Source organism: Rhinatrema bivittatum, chromosome 4, assembly GCF_901001135.1.
Source record: "Rhinatrema bivittatum chromosome 4, aRhiBiv1.1, whole genome shotgun sequence".
NCBI lineage: Eukaryota > Metazoa > Chordata > Amphibia > Gymnophiona > Rhinatrematidae > Rhinatrema > Rhinatrema bivittatum.
The window spans coordinates 353,889,654-353,901,796 of NC_042618.1; the positions used below are offsets into that span (position 1 = coordinate 353,889,654).

General features: G+C 41.3%; 2 protein-coding genes across 3 annotated transcripts in view; one reads left to right on the plus strand and one right to left on the minus strand.

Moving 5' to 3' along the window:
• Positions 1 to 12,143, plus strand: part of LOC115090968 (meteorin-like protein) — a 66,315-nt gene that overhangs the window by 38,792 nt on the left and 15,380 nt on the right. The window lies entirely within an intron of this gene.
• Positions 9,828 to 12,143, minus strand: part of LOC115090966 (E3 ubiquitin/ISG15 ligase TRIM25-like) — a 97,874-nt gene continuing 95,558 nt past the window's right edge. For both annotated transcript variants that reach the window (XM_029600695.1, XM_029600694.1), the window contains one exon: positions 9,828 to 11,646. In XM_029600695.1, coding sequence (XP_029456555.1) covers positions 11,114 to 11,646 — 533 coding nt within the window. In that variant the 3' untranslated portion in view covers positions 9,828 to 11,113. The remainder of the gene's footprint in view (positions 11,647 to 12,143) is intronic.

A 12,143-nucleotide genomic window follows, 5' to 3' on the forward strand; every position in this document is an offset into this window, starting at 1 on the left:
GATCCACATCGTCGAATGCTATATTAAGGGAGATCACCAGCCTGCTCTGAAAACTTGACCCAAACAGGTATTAAATGTCAGGCGTTTGTTGTTAAAAACTCTTCATGAAAAAAATTCATTACCAAGTGGCACAAAACTGCAGGAAAACTTTTATAAATAGAGAACTGTATTGTCTACTTCTAAAAGTGAAGAATATGGAACTCAGCAACCAGGATAAAGAAGAAAAGATTTCCTTACTGATACTTAGAACACTCCTTTACATCAGGTACTGACACAAAAGGTTGCAGACTCAAATCCCGAGATCCCCTGATACCAAAACACTCCAGATTGCTACACCATGGAAAGCCACAGCCAGAGTAAAATCATCGCACATAGCTATCCTTATCAAACCTACGACCTTGAGGAAAGTCATTTCACATACATTCTTGAGTTCTTTCTCTTTCAGCGAGGATAACTGAAAAAAAGGGGCAACACAGGGAAGATTCCACATACCAGGATCTTGCAAAGTGATGTTACATTTTAGGCTTCATATGGACTAACATCTTTCTCTTCCTATCGCATAATTTTCTAAAATCCTACCAACAGAATGTCTTAAAACAACATTATCCCATTTTATTTAAATATACTAATTCAAAATGTGTGCTGTATTTTTTAAGCATTTTATTTATAAACCAGACAAGACATATGAGACGAGGCTCTACAACAGTAGTTGATGCAGCAATAATTTTCCCCAATATTAAGCCCCAGCTTTATTACCATATTCATAGTTCTTTTGTTTAGTAAATCTTAAAGCTCTTTCAATTGTCTCTGACTGCAAAAGTTGTAATTATTGCCTGGCTACTGTGAGTCTCCTATATATCTTATAAGCACAATCAATCTTATGTTGTTTCTCCAAGCTCTAGATAAGATCAAGGAGTTCATTATATCTACGTAGATGTAATTTATTGCGATGACTAGAAAAAGCTATTATTTTACCCCTAAGAACAGCCTTCAGCGTATCCCATCGCAACACTGGATCATAATCTTCCTGAGGATGTATCCAGGCAAATTCAGCAATATAATTTGTAATCTGCGTTTTGAATTCCGCATTCTTTAAGAAGGATAAATTCAGTCTTTAAGTACCTCCTCCAGATTGAGAATCCATCAATGACAAGATTGAGGAGTTAAGGTGATGGTCGGAAGGAAGGCATGACAAAATATCATCATCCACAACCTTCTGACTCACCCGTCACCACACCAAAAGTTATCAATACGGCTGTAGTTCTTGTGGCGAGGTGAACAGAATGCATAATTTCTACTACTAGGCTATTGCTCTCGCCACACTCCCCTCAGGCTGAACAGCTGCTCAGCCATAGAGATATCAGGTAATCTATTATCCCCTTTATAAGAGCCCAATGTATCCATCACATCATCTGGACATATGTTCCAATCACCTTCCAGAATTAAAAAGGAAGTGTCATACATAGTCAAAAGACTGAAAAAATGCCTAAAAAATTCACCCTGACAATCATTTGAACCATAAACATTTGCTAATATTATTATTTTCCCATACAAACTTCCTTCCACTATCATGAAGTGCCCCTCCAGATCTAGAAAAGATTTAGAAACAACCAATAGAAGGGCTTCGTGCACAAAATGCATGCTCCTCGACTTTTGGAGTTATAGGAGATAAAAACATTTTGTTCCACCCAGTTCCTGCTCACTTTTTTTTTATGTTTCATCTGCATGAGATTAGTCTCTTGCAAAAATACATCAGCATGATGAGTCTTACATAATTGTAATAGTTTGGTTCTCTTTGCTGGCGTTGAGATCCTCCTAACATTTAAGGAAGGAATAGCCAGATCAGCCCTTCCCATTGTTACCAGAAATACCTAAATTAGTACTCCAAAAATACATATACATAAAGAAAAAGGGCCCCATTCGAAAAGATAGATGTTTTAGAAATATCAACTACGATGTAGCCCTCTCATCATTTTCTTTTTATAAACCTGACAAAACTAACAGTAACTGCCCGCATCCCAGTGAACTCCCCACCCTTCCAAACAGCAATTCTCTTTCCAACGCCCCCTCACCCTCCCTTTCCCACATATTTCCAAACATTTAATTCACCCAATCCAAATATAGATCCATCATTCCCAGTCAAATCAAATCAAAACTCCCTCTTCCCAAACACCTTCTTTAAACCAAGAGAACTGGGACAGGCTGTGCCAGGGCACAGACAAATTTTCAGCTCCCGCCCTTCCCTCAACAACATCCATGCCCCTCCCCCCGCTTTAGATGTGGTATCGCGTGGGGAAAAGCCACCCCACAATGGACATGAAATATTGGAAACCAGAGATACGCAATCACAAAAGTAATAGTAAACAAAAACACTTTCAATAAAAGCAAGTAAGTATGTGAAGAAATTATTTAAGATAATTGAGCAAGAAATATTTTCAATTGTGGATCATACGTTTTTGCAATTGTTCCACTGTCCAATACAGCCCAAGCATAAACCAAGGCGAAGAAGAAAAAAAGCACACTAAAACAAAAAAATAATGCTACAGCTCCCTCATAGAAAATATGTTGTTTCTACCCTACAGTCTCTGGTTTACGGGAGACAGACTTTATCTTGCTCTTCATTACATTGAAAAAATTAAAATGGCACCACTGCAGCGGTAAAACAGTGAACACAGAGTAAACATACTGAATAAAAGCAAAAGTTGGAATAGAAAAAAAAAAAATAACAGATGCAAAGCAAAAAACAGCAAAGCGATTCAGTTGACAAGGGACCGCAATAGACTGGGAGGAAACTGGGGAAGGCCGGAATATGTTGCCGCGCGGAAATTGCAAAAATCCGCCCTCCCCACTGTGCACACGCTGCCAGCACATATGCTCGCGAATTATAAAATCCAGCTCGCATGTGCACATGGCCCACGGATTTTCCACCATGCGCGTGCCGGTGCGCACACAGTAGAAAATCGGTGCATCCAAGTGGAAAATCTACCCCTTAGCTTGCCATGACATTATCACAGCCCTGGGAGTGGTTGTCAGGCAGCCGTCTTACCAGGGCCTGGAAGCCAAGCAACAGGCTGTGGACACGGAGGTGAAGGAAATGCTATAGATTGGCATGATTGAGGAATCCAGCAGTGATTGTTCCTTGCCCATCATGCTCATCCCCAAATCAGATGGCAGCATTCACTTCTGTACTTATTTCTAGAAGGTCAATGACATCTTGAATCTGGAAGCCTATCCAATGCCCCGAGTGGATGAGCTCATGGAGAGAAGTTGAGAGTCACCCAATTTATGTCCATGCTGGACCTAACAAAGGGGTATAAGGCAAGTGTTCCTTACTCCTGCAGCAAAAGTGAAAACAGCCTTCTCTGCCCCGGAGGGCTATCCTTTGGACTTCATGGAGCTCCTGCTATGTTCCAGGAATTGGTTGATTGCTTCCTCCAGACTCTCACAATGGCTAGTCCGTGGCATACCTTGATAATATTGTGATCTACAGCAAAGACTGAAGAACCCACCCAAGGCAACTAGAAGCAGTTCTAACAAGCCTATGGAAAGCAAGGCTGACAGCCAACCCAAATAACTGCCTCCTCAGAGGCCAAGAGGTACAGTACTTCAGGTATTCCCTGGGAAAGGAGTGAGTCTACCCACAGACATGGAAGATAGAAATAATTATATTGGTACTTACTCCACAGGAAGAGAAAAGCAAGAGCCTTTTTAGGGCATGTGGGCTATTACAAATGGTTCAGTTCAAACTTTGCAGAAAGGTCCAAGCCCCTGACCCATCTTCTGCTATAGAAAGCACCAGAAAAGGTTAATTAGTTGGCGGAGTCAGAAGAGACCTTCCAGGGATTGAAAGGGGGGCTCTTTGCTCAGAACTGGTTTTAATGAGTTCTGACTAAGTTTCTTCATTGTTCAAACAGATGCCTCAGAGATGTGCTTAGCAGCAGTTCTGAAGTAAGAAAAGAAAGGGCCAAGAGCATCCGGTCGCATTCTTAAGTAGGAATTACTCCCCAGGAAGAAACATTATTCAGTGATTGAGAAGGAGCTGGCCATAAAATGGGCCTTGGAGACATCCTTCTACTATCTGCTGGGATGCAAGTTTACTTTGGTGACTCACCCCCAGCTTCTAGTCTAGATGCCAGGAAAAATTAGACAAAAGGCTGGGTAGTGAGGTGGTCCCTAGCCTCTCAACTCTAGGGCAGGAAATGAAAATCTAAATGCTGATTTTCTCTCTGGGAGGTTTCCTTGGCAGTGCAAGCACTCAACCTGAGAAGGTCAAGACCACCAGAATATCTTAAAGGACTGGGTCCAGCTTTCTGGCCCAGACCCCCTTCAGAGATACCCAAGATGGGAAACCAGATCAGAGGGCGGTTCCCTGGGAGAGAAATAAAAACCCAGGCCCAAGGAGCATTAAGCCCAGACTGGGAGGAGGAAGCTGCAGGGAAACAAAGTGGAGTTTCACTGTCCCCAAACAACAAATAGGCATGTGAAGGGGTTTATATACCAGAACACCTTAAAGGACCGGGTCCAAGGAAGCATGCTATACCCCTGTTTGTGTGAGTACACCTAACTTGTTTAAGCAGCTGAGGTAAGCTGGTTCTGTGTATTTTACTGGAAGCCAAGCTGTTTCCTGGCCTCCTAGCTACTGAAGCCTATGACTGCAAACTACACTATCACAAGGTAATAATGATTCCTTATAAAAGGCATCAGACACCTTCTCATCCCCTCCCCCTCCTGAAAAATAAGCAAGGGGTAAAAAGGTCTTCATAAAAAATGTACAGCTCCATGCAGATATAAGATATTTTCCTATCCATAGAAACAAATTCCTTAAAGGAGTAAACTCCTCTAGTCAATAAGCAAGATTAATTCTGGGAGGGAAGGAAGGAAGATCCTTCTTCTGAAGTAGACGTTATGAGATCAGATAACACTTTCCAAAATAAACAGAATTCTTTGGAGATCATAAACAAATATAATTCTTTGAAGATCAAGCTTCCTGTCTTCCAATGAAATAGAATTCTTTGAAGATCAAGATTCCTGTCATAAACAAATAGAATTATTTGAAGATCAAGCTTCTCTTTTCATAAACAAACAGAATTCTTTGGAGATCAAGCTTCTTGACTCATAAATAAATATAATTATTTGGAGATTACGCTTCTTGTCTCCTAATGAAACAGAATTCTTTGAAGATTAAGATTCCCATCTCATAAACAAATAGAATTCTTTAGAGATCAAGCTTGCTATCTCCTAATGAAATAGAATTATTTGAAGATCAAGATTCCCATCTCATAACGAATAGAATTCTTTGAAGATTGAGCTTCCCATTTCAGAAACAAATAGAATGGAGATCAAGTTTCCTGTCTCCTAATGAAATAGAATTCTTTAAGAAGACTGAGTTTCCCATTTCATAAACAGAATTGTTTGGAGAGCAAGCTTCCTGTCTCCTAATGAAATAGAATTCTTTGGAGATCAAGCTTCCTGTCTCCTAATGAAATAGAATTCTTGGGAGGTCAAGCTTCCCATTTCATAAAAAGAACTGTTTGGAGATGAAGCTTCCTGTCTCCTAATGAAATAGAATTCTTTGGAGATCAAGCTTCCTGTCTCCCAATGAAATAGAATTCTTTAAAGATTGAGTTTCCCATTTCATAAACAGAATTGTTTGGAGATCAAGCTTCCTGTCTCCTAATGAAATAGAATTCTTTGGAGATCAAGCTTCCTGTCTCCTAATGAAATAGAATTCTTGGGAGGTCAAGCTTCCCATTTCATAAAAAGAACTGTTTGGAGATCAAGCTTCCTGTCTCCTAATGAAATAGAATTCTTTAAAGATTGAGTTTCCCATTTCACAAACAGAATTGTATGGAGATCAAGCTTCCTGTCTCCTAATAAATAGAATTCTTTAAAGATTGAGTTTCCCATTTCATAAACAGAATTGTTTGGAGATCAAGCTTCCTGTCTCCTAATGAAATAGAATTCTTGGGAGGTCAAGCTTCCCATTTCATAAAAAGAACTGTTTGGAGATCAAGCTTCCTGTCTCCTAATGAAATAGAATTCTTTGGAGATCAAGCTTCCTGTCTCCTAATGCAATAGAATTCTTGGGAGGTCAAGCTTCCCATTTCATAAAAAGAACTGTTTGGAGATCAAGCTTCCTGTCTCCTAATGAAATAGAATTCTTTAAAGATTGAGTTTCCCATTTCACAAACAGAATTGTTTGGAGATCAAGCTTCCTGTCTCCTAATGAAATAGAATTCTTTGGAGATCAAGCTTCCTGTCTCCTAATGAAATAGAATTCTTTAAAGATTGAGTTTCCCATTTCATAAACAGAATTCTTTGGAGATCAAGCTTCCTGTCTCCTAATGAAAAGGAATTCTTTGGAGATCAAGCTTCCTGTCTCCTAATGAAAAGGAATTCTTTGGAGATCAAGCTTCCTGTCTCCTAATGAAATAGAATTCTTTTGAGTTTCTCATTTCATAAACAGAATTCTTTGGAGATCAAGCTTCCTGTCTCCTAATGAAATAGAATTCTTTAAAGATTGAGTTTCCCATTTCACAAACAGAATTGTTTGGAGATCAAGCTTCCTGTCTCCTAATGAAATAGAATTCTTTGGAGATCAAGCTTCCTGTCTCCTAATGAAATAGAATTCTTGGGAGGTCAAGCTTCCCATTTCATAAAAAGAACTGTTTGGAGATCAAGCTTCCTGTCTCCTAATGAAATAGAATTCTTTAAAGATTGAGTTTCCCATTTCACAAACAGAATTATTTGGAGATCAAGCTTCCTGTCTCCTAATGAAATAGAATTCTTTGGAGATCAAGCTTCCTGTCTCCTAATGAAATAGAATTCTTTAAAGATTGAGTTTCTCATTTCATAAACAGAATTCTTTGGAGATCAAGCTTCCTGTCTCATAATGAAATATAATTCTTTGGAGATCAAGCTTCCTGTCTCCTAATGAAATAGAATTCTTTAAAGATTGAGTTTCCCATTTCATAAACAGAATTGTTTGGAGATCAAGCTTCCTGTCTCCTAATGAAATAGAATTCTTTGGAGATCAAGCTTCCTGTCTCCTAATGAAAAGGAATTCTTTGGAGATCAAGCTTCCTGTCTCCTAATGAAATAGAATTCTTTTGAGTTTCTCATTTCATAAACAGAATTCTTTGGAGATCAAGCTTCCTGTCTCCTAATGAAATAGAATTCTTTGGAGATCAAGCTTCCTGTCTCCTAATGAAAAGGAATTCTTTGGAGATCAAGCTTCCTGTCTCCTAATGAAATAGAATTCTTTAAAGATTGAGTTTCTCATTTCATAAACAGAATTGTTTGGAGATCAAGCTTCCTGTCTCCTAATGAAATAGAATTTTTGGGAGGTCAAGCTTCCCATTTCTTAAACAAATACAATATTTTAGGCTCAACATTTCCCTCTTTCAAAGAGGAAGAATTCTTCAAGGGTCAAACTCTTCTTGTCCTCAAAGTAGCAAACTTTACAAGGATCAAGCCTTCTATGTTCACAGATAAGAGGAATTCTTCTGGGGACAATTACCCTCACCCTCTAAAAAACCTAAGTTCTTCAGATATCTGCAAAAGGGAATTCAATAGGATAAAAGCTCCCTTGTATGACACACATATAGGGGTAGATTTTTTTAAAAAGCGCGATTGTGTACTTTTGTTTGCACAGCAGGCGCAAACAAAAGTACGCTGGATTTTATAAGATACGCGCATAGCCGCGCGTATCCTCTAAAATCCTGGATCGGCGCGTGCAAGGCTGCCAATTTTGGGCAGCCTGCGCGCGCCGAGCCGCACAGCCTGCCTCTGTTCCCTCCGAGGCCGCTCCGAAATTGGAGCGGCCTCGGAGGGAACTCTCTTTCGCCCTCCCCTCACCTTCCCCTCCATTCCTCTACCTAACCCACCCCCCCCGGCCCTATCTAAACCCCCCCCTTACCTTTGTCCCTAGATTTATGCCTGCGAGAAGTAGACGTAAATCTACGCGCGCCAGCGGACTGCTGGCGCGCCGTCTTCCGACCCGGGTGCTGGTCCGGAGGCCTGGACCATGCCCCCGGGCCGGTGCCACGCCCCCGGTTCCGCCCCCAAAAAGCCACGTCATCCGGTCCCGCCCCCGACACGCCCCCTTCGAAAAACCCCGGGACCTACGCACGTCCCGGGGCTCTGCGCGCACTGGCGGCCTATGGAAAATAGGCGAGCCGGCGCGCAAGGCCCTGCTCGCATAAATCCGGGCGGATTTACGCGAGCAGGGCTTTTAAAATCCGCCCGATAATTCTTAGCAGTCAGGCCTTTCCTGTCACCAAAAAGGAATAATTTATCAGGAAATAAATAGCCTCATCTGCAAGCAAGTAGAAGTTTTTAAATTCTATCGGTTCCTAAGCAGGTAGAATTCTTTGGGACTATCTATGGCAATGTTAAACCTCAAAGAATTCTACTTGTCTGGAAATGGGGGGGGGGTTCTTTACGGAATATGTGATTACCTACAAAAGCAGAACAGATTCTTCAAAGAATACCACCGTGCCTCTAAAACCAGGAAAGGCTTTCAGGGAATGCTCCTCTACCAAAGAAACTAAGACATTTTGGGGGAACTTTTCCTTGCCCTGAAGCCAGGTAAGGCTTTCAGAAAAAGCTGGCCTTCTACAGAATCTAGTACGCATTCTTCCAAGAATATCCCCCTTGCCCTAATAATTAGGAAAGAATCCTCCAAGATTATCCTCCTACCTAAAAAATGTTGTCCTAATTTCTTTGGAATAAACATCCTCCCCCCCCTTGCCTCAGAAATCTGCACATTCTCCACGAAGCTGGATAGTAGCCTCATAAAATGTCCACAGTGTATCACCATTGCAGAATAGAATCCTAATGGAGTGCCCACTGTACCCCAACACAGAATCTTCTTGGAATGTCCACAATGCATCAAAAAGCAGGTCAGAATTCTCATGGAATATCTGTCATATATCGACATGCAAGACAGACTCTTCATGTTGGCTAGGTATATCCTAAGGACTGGATTGAGAACCACTGTTCTAATCTACCCCATCTTTGCATCTGTTAGAGTTCACAGCTGATACAACAGTTTAAGCCAGCAGCATTTACACATTTTATTTCTTGTAGATATGTATTAACTCTGGATTAGAACATGTATTTCTAACATTCCTTTCTCTATTAGCTAGTAGAAAACAGACAGCTTCAAGGGGTTCTGTTTTGGTAGTTCATCATTCCAGTAATCACACTGTTCTTGGAGAAATCTCAAAATCTTTGTAGGCTGAGACACTGGTTATTGAGGCAATGTAAAAATTATCCATAGTGCCTTGTTATTTACCACTACTCAATATACTGATTCAGTATAAGGTATCAACGTGCATAGACTGTATGTCATGAAGGTAAGATTTAGACATTGAGAAAAATGAAAAAGCCTCCATTAAAAACTTTGCAGGAGTTTGCAGGGTGCGAGGCCTTCCTCCCAGCACTTTGCCATGATGCTTCCTTACCAGGCACGATGGCAACATGCTGGAAGGAAGACTACAAAGATGGAAGGTTCTCCCCCCCACACACACACATTTGGCCGGACCTCTCTCCTTGAAATCATTGTGGGCTTACCATTAAGGCATGGCCCCCACTGTGGAAGTGGATCACTCCCAAAGCAGCAAACCAAAGTGTCGCCCCGTTGGAATTGCCCTGGAGCAGGATGTAATTTTCTTTTTTGTGGGTTTTCAGAATTATGGTGGGATTATTCATTCCTTGCCCCCGCTTGTGAGAGTAGGGATGGGGAATTAGGGAGTTTTGGAGGATATTAATGTATAGGAATTATTTAACTTTTATGTATTTTATAAATTGTTTGTTATTATAAGTTGTTTAATTATTGATGTAATTGATATTGTTTTCATTATTGCTGCTAGCTGTCCTGGGTCGTCTTTTTTTTTTTTTGGAAAATGGGCAGGATATAAATACAAATAAGCATGTCTGAGCGCTGGGGCTTTATTTGCTGGAATCCAAATAGCTATTCCAATGTTAATCATATCATGCACAGCCTGACTGCACTATGTTAAACCTGTGTAATAAGACCAGCTTCAATTTAAAAAAAACCCAGACAGAAAGGCAGTATCAATGGACGGGATTCACTGATCAGTGTATGCAACTCTTCAAACCTAGGAGGTGCTTAGCAGACTACAATTGGATGAGCTCAATCCCACCTATTTTGGTCCTTCTGAAGTTGTTCAAATGAAAGACTCCAATATAAACTTAAACCCCTGCAAGTATATTTATTTTATTATTTATTTATTTTATTTAACGCTTTTTATATACCGGCATTCGTAGGACACATCATGTCGGTTTACAGGTAACTGAGAAAGGAAATTACAATGAACGATGAGAGAAGGCTAACTAGATAATATACGACAGTGCAAAGATAGAGAGTCAACGAGCAGAAATACAACTTGGTAGAACGAAATGGATTTTGATTATCCATATTAAAATTAGATATGCAAATGAACTTATAAACAATGTTAGGGGGGCGTGTGCACTTATGACCTTAGCATATGAACTTATGAACAATATGAAGAAAGTATGTGCACTACTGTACAATTGAATGCAGGGGCGGGGGGGGGGGGCAGGGAGGGAGGGAGGAGGGAAAAGGGCAGAAGGGGTGGGGGACTAGAGCGGGGGAAGAAGGTGGGGCAAGGGGAAAAAAGGGTACTTTAAAGCAGGGGTACTTTCGAGGAAAAGTTGCTAGGGGGTGAAAGGGCGGGGTGGGGGGAGGCTACGGGGCACTGGAAAGGGTGAGGGGAAAAAGGCAGGGAGAGTCTTAACTTTGCAGGGGATGAGGGTGAGGGAAGGGGCAGAGGAGGGGATGGGGCAGGAAGGGTGCTAGGGTGGTACGGAGGAGGTCAATGAGAAGGATTGTGGGCCGGGCGGAGCTGTGGTGGTTCAGGGGAGGTCATTGACTAGGATTGAGAGGAGTTGGGGTATGCCTGTTTAAAGAGCCATGTCTTGATTCCTTTTTTGAACACAGAAAGGCCACCTGACATAATTAAGGCAAAAACCATCATTATATCTATTATGAAAACTGGGACAATGAGTGACATTGGGATAGCTTTTGGTATATTTCCTGTGTGGTTTTGTGTATATCCTTCTCTGCTCATTTTAGCTGGCAAAGGGATACGGTAGTGTTACTCGAGAATACCCAGAAAGCAGGATAGACTGATTCAGTGAACCGGGCCTGAAATTTGTACAAGAGAGTGTTCTTCTTCTTGGCAACGGAGTAGAAAATCACATACCCTTCATCACAATCAAGTAAGACCCCAACCTTGCTGGGATTGAGGTTGGTCAGAATTTCTTCACTGTCATTATGCCACGCTGACAGTTTTGCATTAAACCACTCAATGCACCAAGACACTCTGTTTCTGCCCAGACGGCTGTCTGCTCCTTTCCGATCAATACTCTTGTAGGCAATGCCAATTCCACAGAAGGTACTGCTCTGTATATCCACTTCCCAATAATGGAGACCCTGGGAGAAGCCCTGCAGGCATAGCACTTGAGAGCAGTGGGTAAACCTCTGTGGACTGTCGCTGTAATTTTGGGGTATATCTGTGACTGAAATTCGAGTGTTATTGTTGCTCAAAACCACCCTTTTATGCGCCGTTTTGAAATCCAGACAAAGATTCTCAGCATCTACAGAGACAGAAATATTAAGTGTTATGCTACAATAGCATCTTGGAGCATTTACTACTTTCACAGCAAAGAGGCTTTTCTGTGGTTGCCATCTGAGCAATAGATGGCAACAACAGTCAGTCTATTTAATCCCAAGGTTATCATCTTTCCAGCTTTGCACCTTCAAATGGTGAACCATCATTCTCTGCCACATTGGAAGAGACTTTAGATCAGTATATCAAAAAATGAGCTTATCTCTTACATTGCTAATGCATTTACTACATTTACTGACCTATTATCTGACCACCAGGGATCTGACCACCAGGGATCTGATTGGCCCTGTTAATTTGTGAAGGAGTATGTGTGACAGGGGAAGAAAACCTATCACAAACCAAGTGAATCCTTTGAAAGGAAGTACAAGCAGGTGTGCACAGCTTCCCATGAAAACTGCTCTGTTACAGAGCTATGTCCTCCTGCTTCTCATTCAGGCCTTCTGCTCAGAGAAGGGCTGGCAGAGG